This window comes from Egretta garzetta, unplaced genomic scaffold, assembly GCF_000687185.1.
Source record: "Egretta garzetta isolate BGI_Z169 unplaced genomic scaffold, ASM68718v1 scaffold309, whole genome shotgun sequence".
In the NCBI taxonomy this organism is placed as follows: Eukaryota; Metazoa; Chordata; class Aves; order Pelecaniformes; family Ardeidae; genus Egretta; species Egretta garzetta.
Window position 1 is genome coordinate 201,563 of NW_009260764.1, and position 26,000 is coordinate 227,562.

At 42.3% G+C, this 26,000-nt stretch overlaps 1 protein-coding gene across 4 annotated transcripts; it reads right to left on the minus strand.

The window, feature by feature from the left end:
* Positions 1 to 7,244: 7,244 nt before the first annotated feature.
* On the minus strand, positions 7,245 to 25,994 carry LARP4 (La ribonucleoprotein 4). Of its 4 annotated transcripts, none has more exons than XM_035901504.1 (17): positions 24,537 to 25,994; positions 21,333 to 21,507; positions 20,987 to 21,134; positions 19,294 to 19,452; positions 18,873 to 18,948; positions 18,191 to 18,327; positions 17,334 to 17,437; positions 16,189 to 16,299; positions 15,740 to 15,793; positions 14,877 to 15,086; positions 14,278 to 14,381; positions 10,399 to 10,632; positions 9,543 to 9,591; positions 9,184 to 9,342; positions 8,469 to 8,590; positions 8,046 to 8,214; positions 7,245 to 7,839 (listed from the first exon to the last, which is right to left on the minus strand). In XM_035901504.1, exons 2-17 carry the CDS (start codon positions 21,381 to 21,383, stop codon positions 7,504 to 7,506), a joined length of 2,223 nt encoding a protein of 740 aa, XP_035757397.1. In that variant the 5' UTR covers positions 21,384 to 21,507; positions 24,537 to 25,994; the 3' UTR covers positions 7,245 to 7,503. The 4 variants fall into 4 exon arrangements, 3 of the variants coding, with proteins under 3 accessions (XP_035757397.1, XP_035757396.1, XP_035757398.1); XM_035901503.1 differs by having other exon boundaries at positions 8,046 to 8,217; XM_035901505.1 differs by lacking the exons at positions 20,987 to 21,134; positions 21,333 to 21,507; positions 24,537 to 25,994 and adding an exon at positions 20,451 to 20,976 and having other exon boundaries at positions 8,046 to 8,217.
* Positions 25,995 to 26,000: the final 6 nt, after the last annotated feature.

Here is a 26,000-nt window from a genome sequence, read left to right on the forward strand (position 1 = left end):
CCCTTCCCGCGCTTCCTTCAGGGGAGGTCACCCCTCTCCTTCAGGGGGGGGCAAGGCCCCTGCCACCCCCGAGCTTCAGAGGGAGCGGGAAACACCTTCCGAAAAAAAAAACCAACCAAAACAACCCAAAAAAACCCTCAATGGCGTTGTCTGCCTGCCCTGTTGGAGAAGGAAAGTTTACCTCAAACTCGGCTTCTCAGAGAAGGCCGAGGTCGGTGCCCGGGACAGCTGGAGGAGGAGAGGAGGGCTACGCAGGATCTCGGCTCTCTGTCAGGGTCTAACAGCCTTCCTGGACACCCACCGCTCTCCTAATTCCAGCCCTGAGAGTGGGGGCAAACCCACAAAGGTCAGGCTTGCTGCAGAGCAATGAGTATTTGCTAAAATGCTCGCACCCTGGACAATGGGAGGTATCTAGAAAAGAAGAGAGCCGGTTCAACATCACAACAGCAACACATGCAATTAAGAGGTTGTTGGGGGTTTTTTTTTGGTTTTTTTTTCTGTTGTGTTTTTTTTTTTTTTTTAAATCAGCTTTATTTTTCTAACTGTTATTTCAATTTCCCATAGCACCTTGGCAATGTCAAAAACAAATACAAATACATGTATTATCATTTTAACATTTAAAGCATGAACCTACTTTACACAAATTTTGTTTTGGACAGTTTTGACAACAGGAATATACCAGAACAGACAAAGTATAGAAGCCAGATAGGTTGCTTTTTTTCTCCTTTCACTGAAGCCCTACCACTTTGAAGAGAGATCATAAATGCCAAGGGGAAGCTGGATTCATCCGGGAGGAACAAGATGTCTGTAGTAACTTGAGCTCAATATATTATCTGAATATTTTGTATTCTATAAAAATTAGAACAAAAACCATTTATGCACAGTCTGTTTACATTTGAAGTTGCATTTTTGGAAACTGTATCCATAACTGAAGCTCCATAAAAATAAACCTCTGGTTCTTAAATATAAAATTTTAAAGTTGTTACAGGTTAGTTTGCAGATGGATTTTTCAGAAATAAGTTGCTTTAACTCCATTTCAAGTCCTCCCAACTGTACATTAAAAACAGACTCAGTTAACCTCTTGAAGTGCCTATGCTAAAGGCACTTAAGAGAAGAGCCAACTAAAATACTACAACAAACCAAAATTATGTACCATCCTAAAGGAAGCTCAGACTATATGTAATATATACACACAAAGAAGAGCATGATAAATCATTCAGATTAATGGCAACAATCTTATGTTTCAGAAGGAAATATCAAAATTAGAAACAAAAATTCTATTGCATATCTGTAGTAATCAAGGATTTACAAAAAAACTTATCAGAAGCAATTTCCCCCCGAAGTGCATTTCTGTTGCATCGTCTGTAATACAATGGCGCATTTTACAAATTTAAAATATCATCTGTACATACCAGATATTTTACCCCAGGTGAACATCCACTTGGGTAACAGTAAAAATAGCAGACATTTCCAAGACAATTAAGCTGATATTGACAAAGTAGTAAGGCCATAGCTATTTAACTACAGTAAAGCATTGATTAAGTCACTTATTTGCTACTGATCTGCCACAGTATCACCTTTCTCTTCTGGTTAATAGAGTGGGTTACTTTTTTTCTTTTTTTTTTTCTTTTTTTTCTTTTTTTTTTTTTTTTTAAACTACTGCTACTACTGCTAAAACTGCACCATCATACTGTGCCAGGCTAACTTTTTTTTTTTTTTTAAAAAAAGAAAAAAAAAAATGTAAGATACTATAAAACTAACTTAATTTTAGAAATCAAAAGAAAAAAAATTTTGCACTTTTAATTTTACTATCACATGCAAATAATTACTTCTCTTTTCACTCCCCAGCAGAAGTACAAGAGAGCGGCCCAATCTTTTCCATGCACAATAATTTGGAAAAGAACTTAACTGGGGAAGCATACTTCTGTGGCTAACAAAAGTCAACAACTCGGAAAGCAAGTCACAGTTCCTGAAACTGAAAGTCACGTGTGATTTGCACCTTCTGGTATTTAGTATCAGCAGAGTAGGAAAATTTGTCTTTACATCATGTGGTTAAGCTACCAAGAAGGAACCACGGAGAACTGGTTATTTGTCACTTCAAGTGCACGCTGAACATCGCTGTTGAACAAGGGACAGCTTCACCTCTGCTGGTAACAGGACACAGCTCCAATGAAACCACTGAGCCGTCCCAGCAGCCGGTCCGGCTCCCAAATGATCGCTTTGTCCCTGTTTCCCCCCAATCTGTCGGAACAGGCAAACTTGGTGGGGAGAGACACGACAACTTGCCTGAGCCCATCCTGGGGATGAGAATGTAGCAGCTAGCCCATCTAAGTTAATGTTTGCCATGCAATACAAGTACTGCAGGAGAACTTGCACACAAAACTATGGTTTTCACAGCCTTTATATTTACTTGGTTATTCCCCCCCCCCATTAAAAAAAAAAAAAAAGTTAGCCTGGCACAGTATGATGGTGCAGTTTTAGCAGTAGGTTTAAAAAAAAAAAAAAAGTTAGCCTGGCACAGTATGATGGTGCAGTTTTAGCAGTAGGTTTAAAAAAAAAAAAAAAGTTAGCCTGGCACAGTATGATGGTGCAGTTTTAGCAGTAGGTTTAAAAAAAAAAAAAAAGTTAGCCTGGCACAGTATGATGGTGCAGTTTTAGCAGTAGGTTTAAAAAAAAAAAAAAAGTTAGCCTGGCACAGTATGATGGTGCAGTTTTAGCAGTAGGTTTAAAAAAAAAAAAAAAGTTAGCCTGGCACAGTATGATGGTGCAGTTTTAGCAGTAGGTTTAAAAAAAAAAAAAAAGTTAGCCTGGCACAGTATGATGGTGCAGTTTTAGCAGTAGGTTTAAAAAAAAAAAAAAAGTTAGCCTGGCACAGTATGATGGTGCAGTTTTAGCAGTAGGTTTAAAAAAAAAAAAAAAGTTAGCCTGGCACAGTATGATGGTGCAGTTTTAGCAGTAGGTTTAAAAAAAAAAAAAAAGTTAGCCTGGCACAGTATGATGGTGCAGTTTTAGCAGTAGGTTTAAAAAAAAAAAAAAAGTTAGCCTGGCACAGTATGATGGTGCAGTTTTAGCAGTAGGTTTAAAAAAAAAAAAAAAGTTAGCCTGGCACAGTATGATGGTGCAGTTTTAGCAGTAGGTTTAAAAAAAAAAAAAAAGTTAGCCTGGCACAGTATGATGGTGCAGTTTTAGCAGTAGGTTTAAAAAAAAAAAAAAAGTTAGCCTGGCACAGTATGATGGTGCAGTTTTAGCAGTAGGTTTAAAAAAAAAAAAAAAGTTAGCCTGGCACAGTATGATGGTGCAGTTTTAGCAGTAGGTTTAAAAAAAAAAAAAAAGTTAGCCTGGCACAGTATGATGGTGCAGTTTTAGCAGTAGGTTTAAAAAAAAAAAAAAAGTTAGCCTGGCACAGTATGATGGTGCAGTTTTAGCAGTAGGTTTAAAAAAAAAAAAAAAGTTAGCCTGGCACAGTATGATGGTGCAGTTTTAGCAGTAGGTTTAAAAAAAAAAAAAAAGTTAGCCTGGCACAGTATGATGGTGCAGTTTTAGCAGTAGGTTTAAAAAAAAAAAAAAAGTTAGCCTGGCACAGTATGATGGTGCAGTTTTAGCAGTAGGTTTAAAAAAAAAAAAAAAGTTAGCCTGGCACAGTATGATGGTGCAGTTTTAGCAGTAGGTTTAAAAAAAAAAAAAAAGTTAGCCTGGCACAGTATGATGGTGCAGTTTTAGCAGTAGGTTTAAAAAAAAAAAAAAAGTTAGCCTGGCACAGTATGATGGTGCAGTTTTAGCAGTAGGTTTAAAAAAAAAAAAAAAGTTAGCCTGGCACAGTATGATGGTGCAGTTTTAGCAGTAGGTTTAAAAAAAAAAAAAAAGTTAGCCTGGCACAGTATGATGGTGCAGTTTTAGCAGTAGGTTTAAAAAAAAAAAAAAAGTTAGCCTGGCACAGTATGATGGTGCAGTTTTAGCAGTAGGTTTAAAAAAAAAAAAAAAGTTAGCCTGGCACAGTATGATGGTGCAGTTTTAGCAGTAGGTTTAAAAAAAAAAAAAAAGTTAGCCTGGCACAGTATGATGGTGCAGTTTTAGCAGTAGGTTTAAAAAAAAAAAAAAAGTTAGCCTGGCACAGTATGATGGTGCAGTTTTAGCAGTAGGTTTAAAAAAAAAAAAAAAGTTAGCCTGGCACAGTATGATGGTGCAGTTTTAGCAGTAGGTTTAAAAAAAAAAAAAAAGTTAGCCTGGCACAGTATGATGGTGCAGTTTTAGCAGTAGGTTTAAAAAAAAAAAAAAAGTTAGCCTGGCACAGTATGATGGTGCAGTTTTAGCAGTAGGTTTAAAAAAAAAAAAAAAGTTAGCCTGGCACAGTATGATGGTGCAGTTTTAGCAGTAGGTTTAAAAAAAAAAAAAAAGTTAGCCTGGCACAGTATGATGGTGCAGTTTTAGCAGTAGGTTTAAAAAAAAAAAAAAAGTTAGCCTGGCACAGTATGATGGTGCAGTTTTAGCAGTAGGTTTAAAAAAAAAAAAAAAGTTAGCCTGGCACAGTATGATGGTGCAGTTTTAGCAGTAGGTTTAAAAAAAAAAAAAAAAGAAAGGAAAAAAACCAAAACCACAGTTACAAATGGCAGCGGGGGAGGGGGGGGGAAGGGAAACACTAATGTTAAATCCTTGCAAGTGGGTTATTAAATAAATAATTACTAGCGCCCTAACCTGATAAAAGTTTGAATATGCTGGAAAAAGCCAACAGGTTTACAGACTTATTTGCATACAGAGCCATAATCTGCTGCTGGAAAACGCACACCCAGGACGTACAAAGCATCCTGTCCACGGTCAAGTTTTTCCAATCACCCTTACAAGAAAGATTGAACCGCGGTTAATTTTTTTTCCCCCTCCCCAACTAATAAATGAAGAAGTTACATTTCACAACTGTTAAAAATTCAGACACTTTCAGCACCGCAAGGTTATTCTACGTGCGGCACTGAAAGCGGATGCCTGCGTGGATCAGAATTCGCACGCTGCCCCTGCCACGGAGGCCAGCGATCGGCACCTGCACGAGCCTCGTCCCAAACCGCTCCTGCTCGGAACAGCAAACAGCCCACAACAGCCGTCCGCACCCCAGCGCTTCCCCAACTTCGCGGTGACCGTGCACGTCCACCCTAAACACCTGCGGCTATCATACAGGTTTGTGTTTTTCCAGTTTGACTGCAGTAATTGTTTATCGCCTTTAAAATGACTTAACAGTTAACTTGGATTTCATTTCAGAACTTCAACGCTTTTAAGTATTTAAACTTCTCTATCATTCCAACAAACGTAGCATTATCGAAATAAATGGAGAAGGGTTCTGTAAGCATCCCTAAACTGTAGACGTGATCAACGATTTTTTTACTAAATTAAAAAAAACCTCCCAAACCCAGTACAGGTAGTTTAAAAAAGAATAATGATTTTGGTTTTTTTTTTTTTTATATATATATGTATATATATAACATGCGTAGAAATGAACAGTTAACTGCATAAATACATTATATTGTGTTATGAATCAAATCAAAGCAATCGCCAAGCTGAATAATAAGTTAGAGAAATGACAACTCTGGCTTTATATATATATTTATAAAAATAGATATGAGTGTTCTCAAAGCAGTTGATAGAGAATGCCTACTGAATAAGAAGTCGCCACGGGTTATCTGGCTAAGAAATCAGAAGATGAAAGTTTTCACAGTTATTTTAACTGCCACTTACATTCATTCTAATGGCAACACTAGCATATATTACTAAGATGTTTACGGTATATATCACAATTGAGTTTTCCAGTGTTCACAACTTACGACTTTAAATTTGTACACTTGCTATTCACTAAAAAAAGAAGAAAAAAAGAAGTGTGATTCTTACTGCTGGAAGCTACTTTTCCCTAACACTTTATACAGAACTTTGAACCCTGGCATGCTGATTTTGGCAGATGAATGCACTGAATTTTCCTATTTCAGTCATTACGGTAATCACCTTTCGACTTAACCACTTACTACACAATAGTGTTGCAAATTTAGTCAGCATACAGCTAGGCAAGACGCTACCTTCCAAAGAGCTTCTCTGAACACGAGGGGTTTTGATTAACTCTTTACCTTTAACTCCACTTTAAACAGTTAAAAGAAGTCAGTTGCTACTACATCAGCTGTAAACAGTGAGTTCCCAGTAGAGACAAACCCTGATTTCTGGCATCCAGCATCCAATACCCTACTCCAGAACATAAAGATGGGGCAGCACACAGACAACCCAGACACATCTGCAATTCGCTAGCCATTCAGAGATACATCAGCTTAACCCTGGGGGGTGCACGCAGCACTCTTGTGCCCAGAGCTCCCACCTGCAGGGCAGAATTCCACATCTGCAACCCCCCCACAGCACCCCCAACCCCTCCGCCATTTCTTTAGCCATTCAGAGAGACATCAGCTTAACCCTGGGGGGGGGTGCGCAGCACTCTTGTGCCCAGAGCTCCCACCTGCACGGCAGAATTCCACATCTGCAACCGGAATTCCAGCCTCTTCCCCCACGAAGCTAACATCACGTACTGTGTAGCCACCCACCAATCCTATACTGGGCCTGCCTCAGGAAAACATACCGAGATAAATGCACAACAGTCTGTAATAAAGAGATTAGAGAAAGTAAGCAAGGAAAAAGAGAAAAAAAAAAAAAAAAAAAAAAAAAAAGAAAACCAACCAAAGCCCACAAACCTAAGAAGTTGCCCTCAAAAGGAGGCGAGGAGAAAGGGCAAATTAAAAATTCTGACGTGCTCCCTTCTGCCTCCTTCCAACTGCGTCTACAAGACAATTTTTGCTGTCCATGTGCTCTGATCTACAATCCAGTATCGTGTAAAAATTATAGTTTAAAAAGCTTGCTGAATGAATTATTAGTAAGGTCAAGAGACTACACTTCAAGCTGGAAACACAAAGTTTACTACAGTAGTACATTCAGTTTTTATCATCAGTGACTAAGTCATGACAACAGTATCTGGCTGCACTCAATCCACTCACACGCTGACCAAGCACCTCAGCCGCAGACGTGCTCTGCAATGCAAGGCCATCAATGGCAGACACATCATCCGACGAGCCAAATGTTAAATAGGTTAAAAAAAGTTCTAATTTTACAGAAATGCTCATTTTTCAAAAATAATATTCTCTTATCCTTTTCCTCCTACACTGAGGGACAGGTTAATTTGTCAATTCATATTCTTTCACTTTGTCAAAACGCTAGTTTCACAACCCCAAAACTGATTTCAAGCAGGAAACCCTCTGCAAATTAAAAACAAAAATACAAAAATTATAATCTCTATATTTATATTGATTGGAATCCTCCAGCATTTGTGAAATCACTTTTAGAGATGAATTTTGGGACCCTCCACAACTTCTCCACACAAGCCACGCTCCAGTTCAGTATTCCCCTTCATGAATACTTCTTTCTCACAGTCTCCTTTGCTGCTCAATTAGTCCACAGCTCAAATTAAATAGAGAATAATTGGCTGGACAAGTGTTACTTTGGTGACCGGGGTGGCACATACTGCTCCTTGCCGATACGTCGAGGTGCTCCCTGAGGCGATGATCTGCGTCCAAATTGGCGCCTCTGTTCCCTGATTTTCCCAGCAGCTCCCCTGGGAGGCCCGTTGCCTCGGAACCCAGAATAATCCTTCATTCGACCTTCAGCCTTGTCTTGAGCCTTCTCCGAAGCCTTCTCAGGTGTGCCATTCTCTTCAGCTTTGGCAGGGGGAACTATGTTGGTGCGATGCTCCCTAAGGGGCTGAACAGGAACTGGAGGAGGCTCCTTTGGGGGCTTCTGGCAAACTTCAGCATAACTTAGCTTGCGCGGCTCCTTTGGGACCAAGGGAGAAGAGCAAGGTTTACATACCGGGATAACCACGCTACGCTCCTCCAGACCGTCCCGGGCACAGCAGCAAGAACACGTACAGTCAGCGATCACACCACAGCTGTGGCAAACTGCACCGGAGAAGGTCCCAGGTGCTACCTCAGCACATCCAAGAGAAAGCTCCCCATGCTCCCCACTCGCCCCTGCCTTACCTGCATCAGCAAAGCAGGAGCTGCACTTGCATTAGTAGAAGGTGAAGTGGTATTTGTCCTCGGCGGCTTTGCAGCACTGACGGGAGAGACAGACACCGGTGGGGAAGCGTGGCCTGTAACATCTTTCTGAGCAGACACTTCTTCCGGTTTGCTCTCTGGCTGACCCGTGCTGCTAAATCAAGAACAATTTAACATTAAAACCTACTAACAGAAATATTACTGTTGGGGAAAGTATTTTCTTTCTTTGAAGCCACAACTGCGTTTTTTACAGAACAGGACGGCAATGCCGTTACCACCACGATTGTTATTTCCATATCTAGGGGCCTCTAGAGAAGCTCCCTACCACAGACAGAGAAGAAACAACAAACATCATTGCCACCTTGATAGACCTTTTAATATTCTTGATTCAAGCCATCTGCGTACCTTACCACCACAGCTTCAGTCTCACTTGGTGAACTCACACTCGCCACAGGCTCTTGGACAGCGCTGTGCGCCTGTTCTTCCTGAGCAGGAGCTGGACAGCTGGGCAGCAAATCTTTGCTTTCCTGCAGACAAAGCATAAATTGCAAAACATGGGAAGATTGCAGATGTGCTTAAATTGCTCCTCAATATGCCAGTTCGAGGCATCTGAAAGGTGAGGTATTTCCAAAGGCTGCTCAAGTACTGATTATAGGAATTCCACTTCTTTTGGAGCATCGCCTCGAAAGCAATCACCCTTTCCTATGGGTAAAACAAATAGCGGATAAAACGAGAAGTAAGGCTGTATCACCCCGATTATCGCTACCTAGTCCCACCAGCTCAAATAACAGATTCATCTGGAAAAAGGCCTTGCCTAGCCTACGAACAAACTGTTCCTACTTCAACAGCCAACACTCCTCACTTGCCTGCTTTATTCCAAAACAGTACCGAGCTTACAACAGTGTAATTACAGGAGCTTCAGCTAAACACCCGAAAAAGCCAAGGAAATCCAAGAACAGAAAGACAGAAAACGCACTATTACATTACAAACACAGCATGATGTTTGGGCCTAAAGCACTCTAATGTGCAGCTCTAGCATAAAGCGATTCTTTGAGCAGAGGAGAAGGGAGAGACAGCGCGTGCATGCTCCCGTGTGCGTGCCAGAAGCAAGAGCGGGTACCTTTTCTTTGCAGACTCCTTTAACGATATCGGACATCCTGCTCTCCAGCACAGGCTCTCCCGGTATTTTTGCTGTGCTGCCAGGCAAAGGTGGGAAATTTGATGCTAGCAAGTCGAACTTTGGTGTCTGAGTCTTTGTTTCTGCTGAAGGCTGAGGTCTCTAGAGAAGGAAAATACCCGTTAACAGAGCCGTAACACCCGGCGTTAAAAGCACTGAGCAAGTGTCAGGGAACTTCCTAGAAACACTGAACACCCACAATATAGTCTAAAAATTTAAGAACCGTGCCATTCCTTCAATAAACGCAAAGCCAACTCATTGACCTTTGTGCAACTCCTCGCGATAAGGGAAGTGGAACTTACTGAAACCCGGTCATCTTCTCGTCTCCTCCGACCTCTGAAAACGTTCCTCCTTTAAAGGCAAAAAAAAAAAAAAAAAGTCAGTCAGCACATTCATCCAGCTGAAGTGCGCACTCATCTGCACAAAGGGGAGCCTGTGGCGGGGGATTTACAGCAGCCTACTGATGTTTCTCAAGATACAGTTCTGGGATGTTCTCCATCTTCAGGAGGGGTCAAAGCTCTTACACTCTTGGAACATAGCCAATACAGGAAACAATTTCTCTTTTCTCTCCCCGTGGAGGAGGTACCCTAGAGCATTGCATCTGAACAAGCACAGTGACAATTAGACTATAATATTGTAGAATAGTACCCTATAATTTTATAGTAATAAACTTATTCATCTGATTTCTCACATATCTGTCTTGGTCACTTCTTTTTAAGTGTCTAAACCCTGAATTAACAGACACAAACTAAAACCAGTTGATCTTACAATGTTTGGGAGCATCAAATTCCCCAACCAAGGATTTGATTATTATTTACAGCAATAGAAATACCAACTTTACTTCAGCCACCGTTTTAATTCTGGGGACAAATCAGGCAGTTATTCTGAAATAAAGACACCTCGCTATCTTACTGCAAGGTGTTTGCAGAGTAACTACGAGCTGTGCAGTTAAGCCGGAAGCATTCACGCTTCCCAGTGAAGTATTTACCACGCCTGGTTTATTTAAATGTCAATTTTCTCCTGGTTGGTCTTTACAGAAATATATACTGTGCCAACAGTTCGTGATCCTTGGCTCATGCGAGTCACCTGAACCTCCAACACCATCTCCCAACTGCATGGCTGTGTTACAGCAAAAAACCAGCACACAGAGTTCTTTACCTGCCCCTGCCGATGCCATAATCTCCGTTCTGCTCCATCTGTGCGGTAGGAGAATCCTTCTGGGAATAACCTTGGTCTTGGTGCCCAGTTAACGTACTGTTATGTCGCTCCATAACAAAATTCCTTGAGTTGGTTCTGTTCAGTGGTCCATCCCCCACTGGCATGGTACTGACGGCAGCTGGACCCTCCACAGCATGTTCGGAGCTGTTAGACGATCGGAAGTGAGGCTTCACGCTGCAGGACACAGAGCAGCAGCTGTCTAATCCAGAGTTTAAAGAGCAAGATGCAAAACTACCACCAACTACAGTTAATTCGTAGCTGACAAGAAAGGAGGAGGTCAGTAAGTACTGGAACTCCATTACAGGAGTTGTTTCCTACATATATTTGTCAAGAACAAAGGAATTTTTCTTCCTTACCTCCATCTATTCCTTTTGTTCTAGCTTTCTTGCAACCTCCCCTCCCGTCAAGTGTTGGCATTTGAAGAAAGCATCGAGATCACTGCCCAACAGATACCGAAGAGGGGGGGGAAAATCCCAAAAACCAAACCAACCAACAAAAAACCTCCAAAACCTAGGGGTGGTAGAAGAGCCAGAAGAACACGAAGAGGGATTCTTGATTTGTCTGGGCCTGCAGCACAGGCACGGGGTATTTGAAAGCTATCTGGAGAAGTAAGCCAAGCCTGAGGAACAAACTCATCTGGCCACAAGCAAAAATACTGAACTGAAACAAGAAGCCAGGAGCCAGTGAAGACTAAGTAGGCTGAAGAGAACAGGGGCGGTAAGACCAGGGTAGCAGAGAGCCCACCCCCCCAAAGAGCTTGGATCTCAGTCTCACCGCTCCTGTTGTCAAACACCCACAACACTGACTCTCCAGTCTACAAGACCCCAGACATTTTACCCAGTTATTGATTATTCTGCATTAAAGCTCTATTTCCTTTGAACACAGATGCAGCTGTGCATGCTCACTGCTTCTGCAAGTTAAGGCTCAGGGTCTTCAACGCAGAATTACCCGGAAAAACTCTGACCTACCATAACACGGAACCATTTTCTGGAGCAGCATTCAGGTGCCTCAGACTACTCTCCACTTCTGCACCTCACTGTCTTTTCCATGCAGCACCAACCAGCTTCAGCAAGTGAGACAAGGACCTTGAAACTGTATCCTTCCCCTCCAGTTAACCCTGCACATCTCATAATTTAGGGACAGGAGGAGGATTTTGCATGCTTATTGTTTTTAAACAATGCCAAGATAACATTCCATGCAATCAGAAGAAATTCTCCCACTGCCAGCCACAGTATGATTCCTGTCCGGGAGGAGAAGTTAACTTGACTACGTCAACTCTTACGGAGTCATCAAGGAGCAGCCTGCAGCCCGAAAAAGGGTCTTTTCTTTCAACAGACCATAAATCATGCAGCTTTTGGTTTCCGTAAGCTAAGCGAATATGGAAAGGCATGTTGTGGATGCCACAGACCCTGGACTGCCTAACAGAGAGGTAGTTTCCTTCCAGCTTCCACCCATAAACTTGTTCTCTCCCACTTGGCCAGAAAACTTAAGTTGGGAGGAAAAGAAAGCAAAATAGAAGAATCCAACAAATGACAAATGATCATTTGTTAGCACTAAATCAGAACAGCAGTAAGTGATGTGGCTATAAGCAGCAGCAGATTCCTACCTCTGCTCAGCCATCGTCCTGTGGCATTTTAAAAATCAACCCCACCGCTATCTGATGCGCTTCTCCATATCCTTGCAATTAACAGCTGAAAGTTTTGCAGCATTTCTTATGCAAGCAGAAAGCAGAACAAAAATCACCTTTTAATAGCCCAATTTTGAGTGGTCAAATGAATCTGCTTTGCCAGAGACATTTTAAGTTACCTTTTAGATGGCTGGATAGAAAAATATCAATTTAGCCAATATGAGTACTGAGGATTCTCTGTCACAAAGACTCAATGTTCCTTTCCCACAAGACGCTGCAGCAAAGCAGGGCAAAATAAATGTGACTGGCTTAAACAAACGTTTAGCTACAGAGAAAAATCCAATACTTAACTGCCTGTATGACAAAACAAATCAAGTGTAATGAGCCAGGACAGAAACCCAAAAGCAGCAGCTGGATGAACCTCTCCGAATGAACTCTTCTGCAGTTCGAGAGAAGATGCGCTGATTGATCCATACTTCACAGCTTCAAGAAGCATTAAGAACCAGTTTTAAGGCCCCAATAAGGTTATGTTTTCCATCAGCAGAGACCACAGGGACAAGGAGGTAAGCTAGCTAAATTCTTCCATTTTGTTCAATTTGTTCTTAAAAGTCATTATTCAGCCCTCAGATCTCATAATCTTACCCGTCATTGAGAAGGCCACAATCTTGTCTGGGCAGAAGAGCAAAGCAGAAAAAGGCAAGGAAAGACAAGGATGAAAAAAAGCAGAGAGAAGGAGAGATGGTGTGAGAGAGCAAAAAGAAGGAAAAGCATGAAGTGCAGGCTGCCCAGACAGTCGACTGTTGGACCTGTTCTCTCTTAGCGCGATACTTGATCATCACTGGGCCAAACTTTCAAGGCTGCCTCACTGTTGCCTTAGCAGCCTCCTGTTTGCAAAGGAATCCTGCTTAAGCATAACTAATGTCTGCTTCCAGACGATGAAGATTTATTACCGCAAACACAGAGCTCTGTGCTGGCACAAAGGCTGAGCAAGATTGGCAGGAAAGATAAGACAACCACGACGGACCAGCAGAACCTGTACACACTTGACCCTAAAGCTGTAACTTCACAATGACTGAAGTTTCACAAAGGAAAGTCTTAGCGCAACCAAGAGAAGTTTAAAAGCTTAAGGATTACACAGATGTTTTCTGTAAGGCAGCAGTGAACATGAGGGCATTTCAAGATGTTAATGTTTGGGTACATACAATTCGTGTACAGTTTCTGCATCAATGCCTCTGAGAGGATCCGTATACGTCAGAGTTTTACAGGCTTCAAGTTTGGGCACAATTTAAGGCAAAAAACGAAACCACCTTTACAAAAAGCTCTTAGTTGAGAGCTGAGCAGCTGTAACTGAAGCGGCTGCCCCATCTTCTGAGTCATGCTACCAGCTTCGTGGCCTGTGTTAAGACACTTGAGTCACCGCAGACCAAGTTCCGAAGTTCACCTTCCGCCAACAGCCACAAAACTGAACTGCATCACAAACCCTCTGATGGTACTGGCAGTTGTCAACCGATTTCTCAAACAGTATAAAACGCAATTCCCATGCTACCAGCCTGCATGCTGAGTACAGAGAGAGCGCTTGCAAATAAAACAATTTCCACCCACACAAAGAGATTACTACTCCATTGTACGTAGAGAGTACTGTTCCAGCAAATACAAAGCTGCGTCCTCCTCCCCAGTGTTTATATCCGAGTCCTTACAGTTATCAGGAAAGATGGGGATAAAGCAAATAAATTACAGTTACAGACTCAGCATCAAGCAGTTTTAGCATACAGCAGTCAGGGCATGCAACTCTCAGCTGCATAAACGGAATGGCTCTCTGCAAGACTAATCACACAACAGGAGAAGCTTACGTTTGTGCTGCAGGAGTTTATAATCTGCATGTAACAAACATAATTAGAAGTATTACCTTAAGAGGAAGTTATTTGTTTGTCTGCAGAAATTCCTCTGAGGCTGTTAAAGGAGTTACCTTTGCTCTCTCCAGCACGTATGTCCATTATTTTAGGGTCTTAAGCTGCCACCTTGATTTTAATTTTATTTTATAAATCGAGTTGAAAAACGTCATACATATTTGATAAACAAAACAAGTAACCTAGCCCCACCAGAAGGCACTGCATTTCACAAGTGCAAGGAACACATCAGGATCTCAACACTGTAAGTTCTCAGAGAGCAAACAACTGACAGAGCTATCTTACCGATTTCTATGGAATGGGCGACCTATACTCAAAGAAGCAGCATTTGTTTTATATGATCCTGGTGTATTAAAGCCATTCACAAATCCACCGTTAGGGAAGGGGGCCTGCAACAGACAGAACAGTCTCAATGGCTGAACTAAAAAGAAAAACGTTTGCAGTTTTACCAGATGAGCTTCGGCAGTTATTTATCTAGTCCGTTTGTACTTTTATGCTGGGCTACCGCACTTTGTTGTAATCGTACGTTGGAAACATACTACTACAGAGCAAACCCCACCAGGTTAACAGTCTGCACATCTACTTTAGCATCAGAGTCCTCCTGCAAGAGCTACAAAGCTCTCCCAGTAACACCAGCTACTGGATCACGGAATTTCACACCAAAATGTCTTGACACGAATGGCAGCCAATGGTGAGACATGCGGCATGACAGTCTTGCTTTACCAGGTCCATGACTTAACATGAAGAATCATAAACCAGAGGGATCTGACTAGGAAACCTGTGCATTCTACAGCTGAAAAGCCCACTAACCCTACTGATTTGTCAACCAAATCGTTACTGATGTTTTGGGCTGCCTCCCCTCATTTTCATCAGCTGTCACTTACCAGTGGTGTTTCAAAGTAAGGTGCGGGATTTGGAGACCACGTCTGAGGCACAATGCTGTAAATAGAGTACTGCTGAGGACTATATACAGGCTGCATAAACAGTGGCGAGGCAAACTGTGCTTGTGTTTGAACTGGCTGAGTATAGACACTGGAATCCACTACCCGGTAACCATTCTTAGCAAAAAATGTGTTGATGGCTTTTATCCTTGCCTGCAAGATATCAAATCGCATCACACACATTAATTGGGAGAAAAGGAGCAGCAGAATTTGGAATCTTTCTTGCCTATTGAAACGATAAAAGAAGGGATGTGAAAAGGAAGTAGGTCGATTACTGCTTACAAATAAAAACTCTGATAAAAATCAATACAGACTACGTTCTTACAGCGTGCTAAAGGGAAGGACACACGCGCTGCTTTAGCTGAAGAACCTGTCAAGTTTAAGATAAACACTGCTTTCTACAGCAGTAACTGTCCAGGCTCCAATTCCGACAGGTCCTCTCTCACTACAAGCAGCTTGTTTCAGCCTTATTTGTAGAGCGGCTAACTCAAGCTAGAGACCCATGATGGCAAGAGTCCATCTCCTGAGCTCTGCAGACCCAGATTCTGGGGAAAGCGGAGAAGGAAAGGCGAAACAGGAACCTATTTCACACCTCAAGGGAAGCAGCACTGTGAATAACCAGCAGCCACTGAACTGTAATTTTTCAAAGCTACCCCGAGCTCATTCAAGCTAACGGCCTACACAGCAAGCATTATGAACCATCTCACCGCCAATTCCTCTGTTCCCCCGCCACAAATGCACGCTCTCAAACAGAAACAATATATCATGCAATTCACAAACTGAAACCTCATTTAAAGCAGCCTTACCATTACTGGCTTGCCCTGAAAGGTTTTGACTTCTTCCCTTAAGTATTTAAACGCCTGCGGACACAACAAAGATTACCATTAGAATACCTTGAGAAAATTGTACATCTCCAAGGATATCGCATGATTTATCATTACGTGATTTAAGACGAATACATAGCAATGTGCTTCCCCACTAGCCCAACTAAACTCATTAACACTTCAAATTCAGGATACGAGATGTCAGTTAAGGCCAGAGAGTACTGAGGCACGAGGCAGACAAGGGAACTATAACCCTGCAACCTCTCCGCTTTTTTCTCTTATTAACTAGAATTTGCAATAACCTTTGGGTTAGGGGGGATCAGTAAATAAACATTTCTTTTAGCTGCAGGAAGCATGCGTGCAATTCTCTAGAGCAAGTCAAGTATTAATAACAAAACCGAGATGCCATTAACAGCTGAAGGCAGCCTTACCTGTTGTGCATCTGTATCTGACTGGAATGTAACGTACCAGTTGTTGTTGTGAGCAAACTCACAGCTTATCACTTTGGGGCAGTTTTCATTTTTAAACAGAGCCTTAACCTCCTAGGGGAGAGAAGAAGTCAGGCAGTTAGGGGACCTAGCTCTAAGCTGTAAATTGAACAGCAAACCAACAAAAGCTTACACTCTAGCTCCTCAGCTGCAATTTTCCCTCCATCAGGGGTGTTCTTTTATTTCCTTCATGGGTCTGCCAGACACTGAATTATCCTCTACCTGTTTCTGAGCCCAAGAACACTAGCCCAGCCTACTGAGATCCCCGAATAAAAAAATAGCAGGCCCATCTGGTAAGAAAATCATGATCAGCATCATACTGGCGATATTTCCATATGAAAGAGGTAGCAAAACCATGGCCTTCAATCAGAAGAGTCATCTAAGACAAGAATGATTCCAAGAAATATTTCTAAATCAAGGCAACCTGACACCTTTGCAATAATCAGATTTTAAAGAGAGGGCAAAGCAGCTGTTCAGCATTTGCATTAAAAGAACTAATTAAAAATGCTAGTAGACAAACACCCTGTGTTACAACTTTAGGAAACAAAGAACTAAATCATTCTGTTAGCCAAATATCAGTAGGAATTTTATTATCCTCCCTTCTCTGAACATAATGAGCTCAGCTCACGCTGGGTCACAATGAATGAGAAATGTTTAATAACATTTCTTGCTGCCACAACAGCCATCTGACTCCAAGTAAAGTTACCACCGTGACAAAAATTCAGCCTGAACTCCAAGCTATGCCCTGGACTGATTTTATTTTCGGATCTGAAAAGAGACCAGTTCAAACTTCCTTCCAGAAAAGCGTAGCTAGCTCAATTTTTGGTGGAAAAAAGTTTACTTATTTACTTAATACATCAGTAAATAATGGGAAGGGATAACAACAACAACAAGTTTTTGCCTTTGGCTGTTTTGACAATACATCCAGGCAGAGTAGATCACTTCTGTGGTTTACAAGAAAGGTATCTGTTTAATCAAATTAAATACCAGTTGACCTTTTACGCAACATTTTGCTGTTTGAAGCACTGCTGAAGATACCTTCCACAAACATCAAATAGAATAGAAAGAAATAAAAGCCTATTATTTACCTCTATAGGTGTTGTTTCAGGGATCTCACGGAGGATGATAATACATCGTTTGTGGTTTGGTCTAACTTTCTCCCCTCTCTCATCCACTTGTACCATAGGAGAAGCTAAAATTAGAATATAAAAGTTGGCTTAATACTGGACATCGCGCATCGCAAAACACCTCACCAGTACTGGACTCCATCATCCAGCTTGGGACAAAGAACTGCGGTGGACTGCTTAAGAAACCAGATTTCTTGAATTCGGGGTGAAGGACTGTTTTACAAGCTACAGCCCGTTAGATCTTCAGTACATTTTAGCTGTTTGTCTGATGCTGCCTCCATCTACAGCTCAGGTATCTAAAAAGTTCAGTCCCAGATTCAATTCCCTCCCAGCTCAAATTCAAGTAAGAGGATATAAAACATTCCTAGACAGAGCCCCAACAGGAAAAGTTCAAGCAAGAGGAAGGAAATCAAGTCAGAATAGAGACTTTAAAATTTCACTTACAACTGTTTCCAGAAGCAGCCATGTGCAGAATCAGCACAGCACAGTATGTCAGAATAATTCTAGCTAACTTTTTTGCATAAGCTTTTTCTAGTTTTATCATTTCTAGTAAAGTTTTGCGCTGAATCAGAAGACTAGGCTTACTCTCAGAGTAAGACTTTCACTGCTAGCAGTATCTTAGAGTAGCCTCTTACTGGGGCAGATTTAGGCAGATTATTATAAAGCATAACGAGAATTCAGGAGTCTGCAACAGCCACTTATCTCTGCCACCATTTACCAGCACAACGTGCCATTACCAGCTAAGGGACCAATACATTTCTCCAAAGCACGGAGGGATTTTTGTTCTGCTAATACGGACACCAAACACCCAGACTTACATCTCAGAACTTCAAGAATAAGGTCCATATCAGTTGTCAGCTTCTTAATACCTTCCATGTTGGCAATTGTCCATATTGGAACAAACTGATCGCTATCCATTTGAGACATCAAGTAGAGATCCTTCGAAAGATTCTCACTAAAAAGACATAAGTTCACAATTTTTAAAAAATCCTGAACTTTACTTACAGAAGCTTCAAAACAACAGGATAACCGCAGGCTTAAATATGCACCAACACCATGCACAGCTAACTCTAGCCAAAACGTACTCAAGATTCTCTCTCCTGGAAAAAAATCCTAGCAGATCAACACAAAGCAGAGTAAGATAATTAAAAAACTTAACAAAAGTTACAGTGCTCTGCACTTCAGTCTGGAAAAAGGATATTGCCAAAGCGAACTCTTCTGGTAATACACAGCTAAATTATTTCAACGTGGTGCCACTGGGAAGCACAGAAGTCACACTCGCTTCTCATTGAAGGACAAGGACACGTGGACAGGACTGAAGCAGTTGAAAGGTACCACAGGGTTTCTACAGCATTTTAGCAAATCTTGTTCAAATCACAACCAACTCTCTCAGTTAACATTTTTATGAAGATGACAGCATGTACCAAGCCAAAAAAGGGAAAAATCTGTCAACAATTTTAATAAAAGGGTTTACACAAAGTTGAATTAACTGTACTGTACCGTGAAAAGCAGAATTCAAGTTGCTTTTTCAAACATTCTCTAATGTCTTCTGTGGACACAGTGGAGCTGCCTTCACCTAGAAGTTACAACATTCACCATCAGATCTCAGTTTCATGGCAAGAAGACAATGCAAGAACACGTTTCATTGTACAGTAAAAGAATGAATCCTTCTGGGTAGGACCAAGAAGAAGAGGTCATGAGATGTGCCTAAAGATCTCCATGCTACACACTCTCAAAATGACTTAGATCCCATGGTTTCCACCTACTTGGCCAAGCGCTATGGCTGGCTCGGATCTTCTTGAACACACCCCGAAGGGAATATTTCACAGTTCCTACTCTGAATTTACAAGTCGCATCATAACTGCAGCAGGCTTCAGAGGATTACGGATACTGACAGTGGTATTCCAACGTGTAGACTCACCAGACACTTCATAGATTTGGTATCCAAGATCTTCAGTTGCTAGGACAATTCCGTTTGCAGATGCTTCATCAACTCCTGTGCCATTTCTTGTGGCTTCACAAGACGGGGAATACATCACTTCATATTGCTTGCAGCTATCCTCTGAAATCTCTATGTTACCTGGCAGAAGAACACATCATCAACAGAAAATCTACTATAACTTGCGGGAATATTTTCCGTTTGAAAAATTTTGGCTACCAACATTAAAACAACTGCACAAGAGTGCTGTAACTGGAAGTGTTTAGACTTAGTCCACGCTTCTTAGACTTTCAGTGTCTACTTTGTAGCAGATAGCACTTTCTACCTCTCCAATTCAGAAAGATCTGGTTGGCACTAGGGTTTCAGGGATAAGTAAATAATAAGATCATGAAATAAAAAGATCCCCCAAAGTGGCAGAGGATCTAAAAACCAGGCTTTCCACCTGATATTTAAACAAGGTTCCTAAAAACAAAGCACTAGAATAGTTTACATCACTTCAACATATTACATGATTCGTATGTGTACAAAGGACTCGGGAGCACCTAGCAGTTGTTATAAAGCAGTGGAATGCCATTGAAATTGGCCAATCTCTTGTTCAGGACACCCCAGCTGAGTCTTCACCACAGCTGCCTGCGACAGAAACAAGCGCAATGTCAGTTTAATCTGACAGTCAGGCAAAGGAGATTGTTCAAAAAAAAAAAAATCAACTGCTCCGCTAGATCTTTTCCACACTAATGATGAATCCACTAAAAAACAGACTTTGAGAAGAGATACTATTCAGTTGCTTACGTTAGAATTTGCTTATAGGCAAGAACAACGTATTTGGAAAAACCGCGTTTCATTTTCCAGCAGCGTTAACGCTGCCATGATTGCTTCATATTGTTATGACGAGACAAACGAGGTTCTCTGAGCCAGTGCACAAACTTCTGCTGACTGTCCAGAAGCTTTTGACAGGGCCACACAAACCGAATCCTCCCTTCTTTAACCCTAAACCTTTTTCCAGGGAATCTTCTGCTTCCTACTTAACAGGCCTCTGCCGTATTTTGAGTAACCTCAGCTACACAATTGGCTTCATACCAAGCCTAAGCCAAATCAGAAGAGTTGAACCATTTGAATATTTAGTATTAGACAGGACTTACCACGTGGTAAGGATGGAAAACAGGGACTGAAATGGAATACAGACTAAACTGAAAGAAGCCGAGCACGGATGCTTTGCAGTTTCTGCTCCAGTACAAACGCTACTGTCTAACAGTTCTCGGCAGCACCTCAGCGATCTACCAGGATTGTAGGTGGCCCTCAGATCTTGTCTTCCTGTTCACAGGGTCAAGAGTAACTAAAGTGCAGCGATGGCGAACAAGACATGTCATGAATCCATTTCTACACATTTAGCATCTTGTTTCCCTCTTAGCGCGTTACTCAGTCATCACCGGGCCCCTTGGATCCTGTTACTTGCTGACTTATTCCATCCGAGCGCAGCTCTGAACACCTTGAATCCCTAAACCAAAACTCACTGGTCAGACCCATAATCTCCAGGAACTGCTGCCTTCACACATTCATTTCATATTCAAGAGCAAGAGGTTGCTTCTCACTGCTGAAGTCTTCCAGAGAACCCTCAGCACTACCTAGCAAGGGACGTATCGCAACGAGCGTTGAACACGGGCCCGCGACATCTCACCCTCGGTGTGAGTCCCTTGTGCAGCCGCTGTTTCTTGCCAGGAGTGCTCTGCGCCATTTGTTGGTGGCACAGCCTCACCACTCCCTTGGGGTACTTCTTGCCACACTTTTGCATTAGGGTTTAAGCCAGCACCTTTCGATGTTACCTGCTGAAGAGACCGGAACACTTTTATTAGGAAAAATAATCCAAAGATGCTTTAGAAGTCAAACCAGACAATACAGGTGAATTTAGTGATTTTCTATAGAGTTCCACATCTCAAGTGTCTAACCAGCTATTAAACACCTATTGATTGTTCATTAATCAAAACAGGAAAATCCTTGGTATTTTCCAAGTATTTCATTTCTACCTCCATTAGAAGTGTTGCCTTCAACCTCTCTTTATTGACATCCGACAACATCAGCAGAGGAAGCGGCTAGCCGTCAAGGACTCTGGTAACTCATAAGCTTTTAAAGACTTGACTGTCATTATGCTCCAGTCCCCTTTCACCAGAAAGGGAAATTTTCCCTCCTCCAGACCCCTTCCTAGAAAGGAAGGTAAAAAAACATATTTCAAGGAGAAGAAACTAATGACTTACTGAATTAGTGACATCTATACTAACCAAGCATCACCTACGCTATGCCAGGATTCCTCACAAACTTACCTGTGTACTACCCAACTTCCCCGCCAGTTTACCTACGTCTTATACACATCAATGAACGCTAATCATTTCCTTAAACCTGTAACCAAGGAGATTAAAATTTTTGAAGTGCCAAGGCGCACACACACACCGTCACAGCCTGCTGGGAGGGGGGAACAGGATCATCTCACTTTGAGACGGGCCAACAAGGACCATCGTTAGAGGGTGAACAATTAATGAGACAGACAAGAGAAACTGCTGGATTCCAGCCTGGACCCTGACAGAGATAAACACTAATTTCTACAGCAAAAGATGGCACAGAAGCTCAAAGGCATTTGAGTAAGGAGTCCCACAATCCAGCAACAGCACAGAGGATAAGCATTGCAATGGCTCTTGCTCTACCAGGACAAAACTAACTCCTTCCACGTAGACAAGAAACCTATGTTTTTGCAAAAATTCTCCTCCCAAGAATTCTTAACACCCTACAAGCAACTGAGATTCCTCCAAACAGGTCACTTCAGACACTGAACAACAGTCCACTTAATTTGTGCCATTTGCTTGAATTTAAAAGGCAAAAGCCATGAATCCTAGCTCCTATCTCACAAAGAAGGAAGTTTGATGTTTCAGAGGCCAGCCTCCCAGATTCTGAAGTTAAGGAGCGGCTTACTACCAGGTCTCAAACATAAAGCAAAGGATAAGGAAGCAGTTGCAATAGCTTTAGAGATAATTCCTCTGCCAAGGTCACACCTAATTCCAAACCTATTTGCTGCAAGGACAAGCCCAAATTCAGTAACAAAAAGCCTCCAAACACTGGAGAGGTTCAAGACAATCACGAGAGAAGGAAAAACAAAGATCACAATTTTTGCAAGGCCCTATTCAAAATCCCCCATGCACAACAGATTTAATCTACACAGCAACTGAGCTCCCCCCCCCCCCAACCCTGTTCATTAATCTTAGCAGAAGAACACAGCTGGAAACAGCAAGAAGAGCTGGAAATAGTTCGGTGTGAAAGCACACACGTACATTTCCCTTCTTGGTTTTCAGACTAATTGTTCTCTGACAAAACAACCGCAGAAGAAAAACCCGGTAACCTGTTGCACCCACACGCTCTTGCTGTCAGTGTAGTTCAGCAAGTTCAAAACCTAACTCGGCGCAACTGCTGGTCACTCCTGTGACGCAGCGTTACCTGTCAGCGGGGGCACCTTCTCCAGAACCAAAACCTGGCAGATTCCACTGCTGCTTTGGATTTGCTTTTCATCAAAGCGAAAAAAGACAAGACACGTCTGGGAGATGATTCATTATTTTATAAAAATAAACACTGCCTCACTACCTTACGTCTTTGAGGTTAGCATTTAGCTCAAGCTGAAAGTAATTTTAAGGAATAAGTATGATAAAGTGAAACTGAAACGTTTTGGGGAGATTACTGCAGTTCTGGAGGCGATCAGAAGTAAAAAGCAGCTCCGAGCATGGCAGATGATGTTACTCGCTTTGGCAAATACCGAAAGACACACGTGGTAACATGGAAGTTCAGAAATCACAGGTCCAAGTGAAATGTGCTAAGCAGATAAACAGATTCAGGCTGATAAAGCGATGAGGGGACCTATTAATACAACGGCTGAAATCCACACCTGAAACAGAGCGTGGGCTACTTCCTCTTTGTTCTAGAAACACTTAATGACCTGTAATGTAATTCTGCAAGACCCAGCCCTGATGTCATGCGTCTTAGTAGCAAGACACCATGGACTCCGAGAGGATAAAAAGTCCCTAATTTACATAAGCTTTTTGAAAATACAGCCCGCTATGCTCCAGGAGCAGCGCTGCTCCAGTCTGGCAAGCGGCTCTTCTGAAGAGAAGGCCAAAATATCAATCCTTGCTTATTTAACTGAGGCTAACAAAACCCGAGCCCGTTTGATTGGCTGCAGAACAATCCTCCCAGCTGCTATCGGGAACTTTCATGATGAGGTTAAAGCTTTACAGAGTTACAAAGGTTAGGAACACTCGCTGGTATCCATGAGCTGACAAAGCTGTCCTCCTCAGCAGAGCTTCCCTCTAATTTCAACAAATGTGGATCAAAGATTCTCCTCCAGCAAGTCCTCAAAATTGACTATCGAAGCATCTTTTCAAAAGGATGGCAAAGAGTATTTTTCTTATTCTAACAGCCTAAATTACGTTTAACAGATTCAGTTAAGCCAATAAAAATTAAAGTCCTCAGAGTTTCTGTTAAAGCATTCTGTTTTAATTCAAATTATCCTGCAACCGAAGTATTAACACTGAGTTTGTGACGGATTTCCCAGAGCAGACTCTCTAAAAGGGAACCTAAGTGAAAAATCTTAAGAGAAAATTTAATAAAACTTGTGAGGTGAGAATGGAAACATTTTCCAGAAGTGGAAATGTAAGCAGAGGGGAAAAAAGCGAAGGTCAGCAAACCTATGGGAGGTTGGCAAAGGGAAGCCTTGTGCTGGCTGGGGGACACAACAGGCAGGGAAACACGCATCTGCAGTGCACTCGGCCACGTGCCAGGGCAGTTACCTGCCACCTTTTCAAAGCTTATCCAGGCTGCGAAGGAAACCCAAAAAAAAAGAGAGAAAGCTGGTGTCACACCAAAAGCAACAGGCAGAGCTCCTTTGGCACCGACTGCAGGATACCACCTAACAACGGTTCAGTCCTCCGAACGTCCCAGGTAATTCTCAAAGCACACATGAGCTTTAATGGTCACCGGAGAGTTACTTCTGCTGAACGCAGCATGGCTTTTCCATCAGCCAGTACGAGCACCCCAGAGCCAGGGGGGCCTCCTTCATCCCTCGGCAAAGCAAATGCACGGCTGTGCCGTATGAAGATGGTACCACCCTCACCTGTGTCAATGGTGTCCATCGCTTCCGTGTGAGCTGTGACAATTTGGGGAGTTTGTACCTAGAGGGAAGCAGGAAGCCTCACCTGCTAAAAAAAGAGGGCCAGCAAGACTCAGTGCTTCACACAGTCCTGGTTTTCTAGCTAGGAAACATCGCTGGCAACAATTAGGGCAGCACTTCACCCACCTGAAATGCACAGATTTCCATTTTCCCAATAAATTACTAATATATTACATGCCCAACTGACCAAAACCCAAAGCAGGCACAGCAAGGCCATTATCAATCATATTTTTCACAATGCATTTAATAATATTCCCAATGCACCTTAATTATTGATTGTCAACAGCATGCTGGCCCAGGCTGCAAGTGAAAACCAAGACCTACCCCAAACGTTAATGCATGAAAAATAGCACGAGCCTTACAACACTCCCTCACTGCAGCAAGATTTCTTGGACTAGAAGATATTCAAGGAAAACAGAATTCCACCGTGCACGCTGTGAAAGAACCAATTCACAATCACCACGTGCACGCGTCAGTTAAATCTAAAATACAATGCTGACAGCTAAAGCAAGTCAGCTAATCCTTGCGAAAGCCTCAGGACTCCTAACACAATCCTGGTCTGTACCTTATTCTTCAGGCAACCACAAAGATCCTGAGATAAAAGCTGCTGTCTGCTTTCAAGCATCTGACTACAGTGTTTCAGAACACCTGGTCAAGAGCTCGAGTTCCCTGTCCTGGCAGTGAAAAGGCACCTTCAGAACGTCTGGATTGTCCTCAGGAGCACAGAATTAAACATTATTGATGCTTCCTGAATAAAGATCACTGCAACTAACTCACAACACTATCAGCAGAACAGAAAGGAGATCAAACAAAGCAACCAAAGTCAGGTTTGTGCTTTAAAAGGATTCACTGAACACCCAGACACGCGGTGCCTGGCTTCGTAGGCTCCCGATTTGCTTCGGCTCCCTTTGAGCAGCCCAAGCCCTGTCCACAACACAACCGCTCCATGTCACCGCTGTGGCTTCCAGAACCTGCCTCGCACGCCCGCTGCTCGGAGGGGCCACCTCCGTCTTATGGGCTCAGCTCCTCTCCGCCGCGCTCGGCCTCGGATGAGGTTGGCTGCTGGCAGCTCCTGGCTGCAGTCATCAGGCTGCAGCTCCAATTAGCTTGAACAGTTCCTCTTCAAGTTACATACTGTAAAACCAAAATCTCAAGACTTGTCACTCTGTGTTCATGACATCTTTTTTTCCTCCCAGTGCGAGTCAAGTAACATTCAGTTCAGAACTGATGCAATCGGTTTAAGAAAGAGAAGGTGTTTCCCAAGCCTTTTTCAGAACCTCTAAATATGAGGTTCTTAACTGGGGAATATATGTCGGTATTCACGTAAAAGACCACCACTGCCACACTTAAACTGCATACATCATTAGCAATCAACTGGCCTCCCTCAGTCATTTCTTAATTAACCCAGCAGCTGTTTGCTTTGTACGCTTTTTGCACAAAACTTATTGCAAAGTTTAAAGCAGCAGCGCAGTTGCCCGGGTTTCTCTGG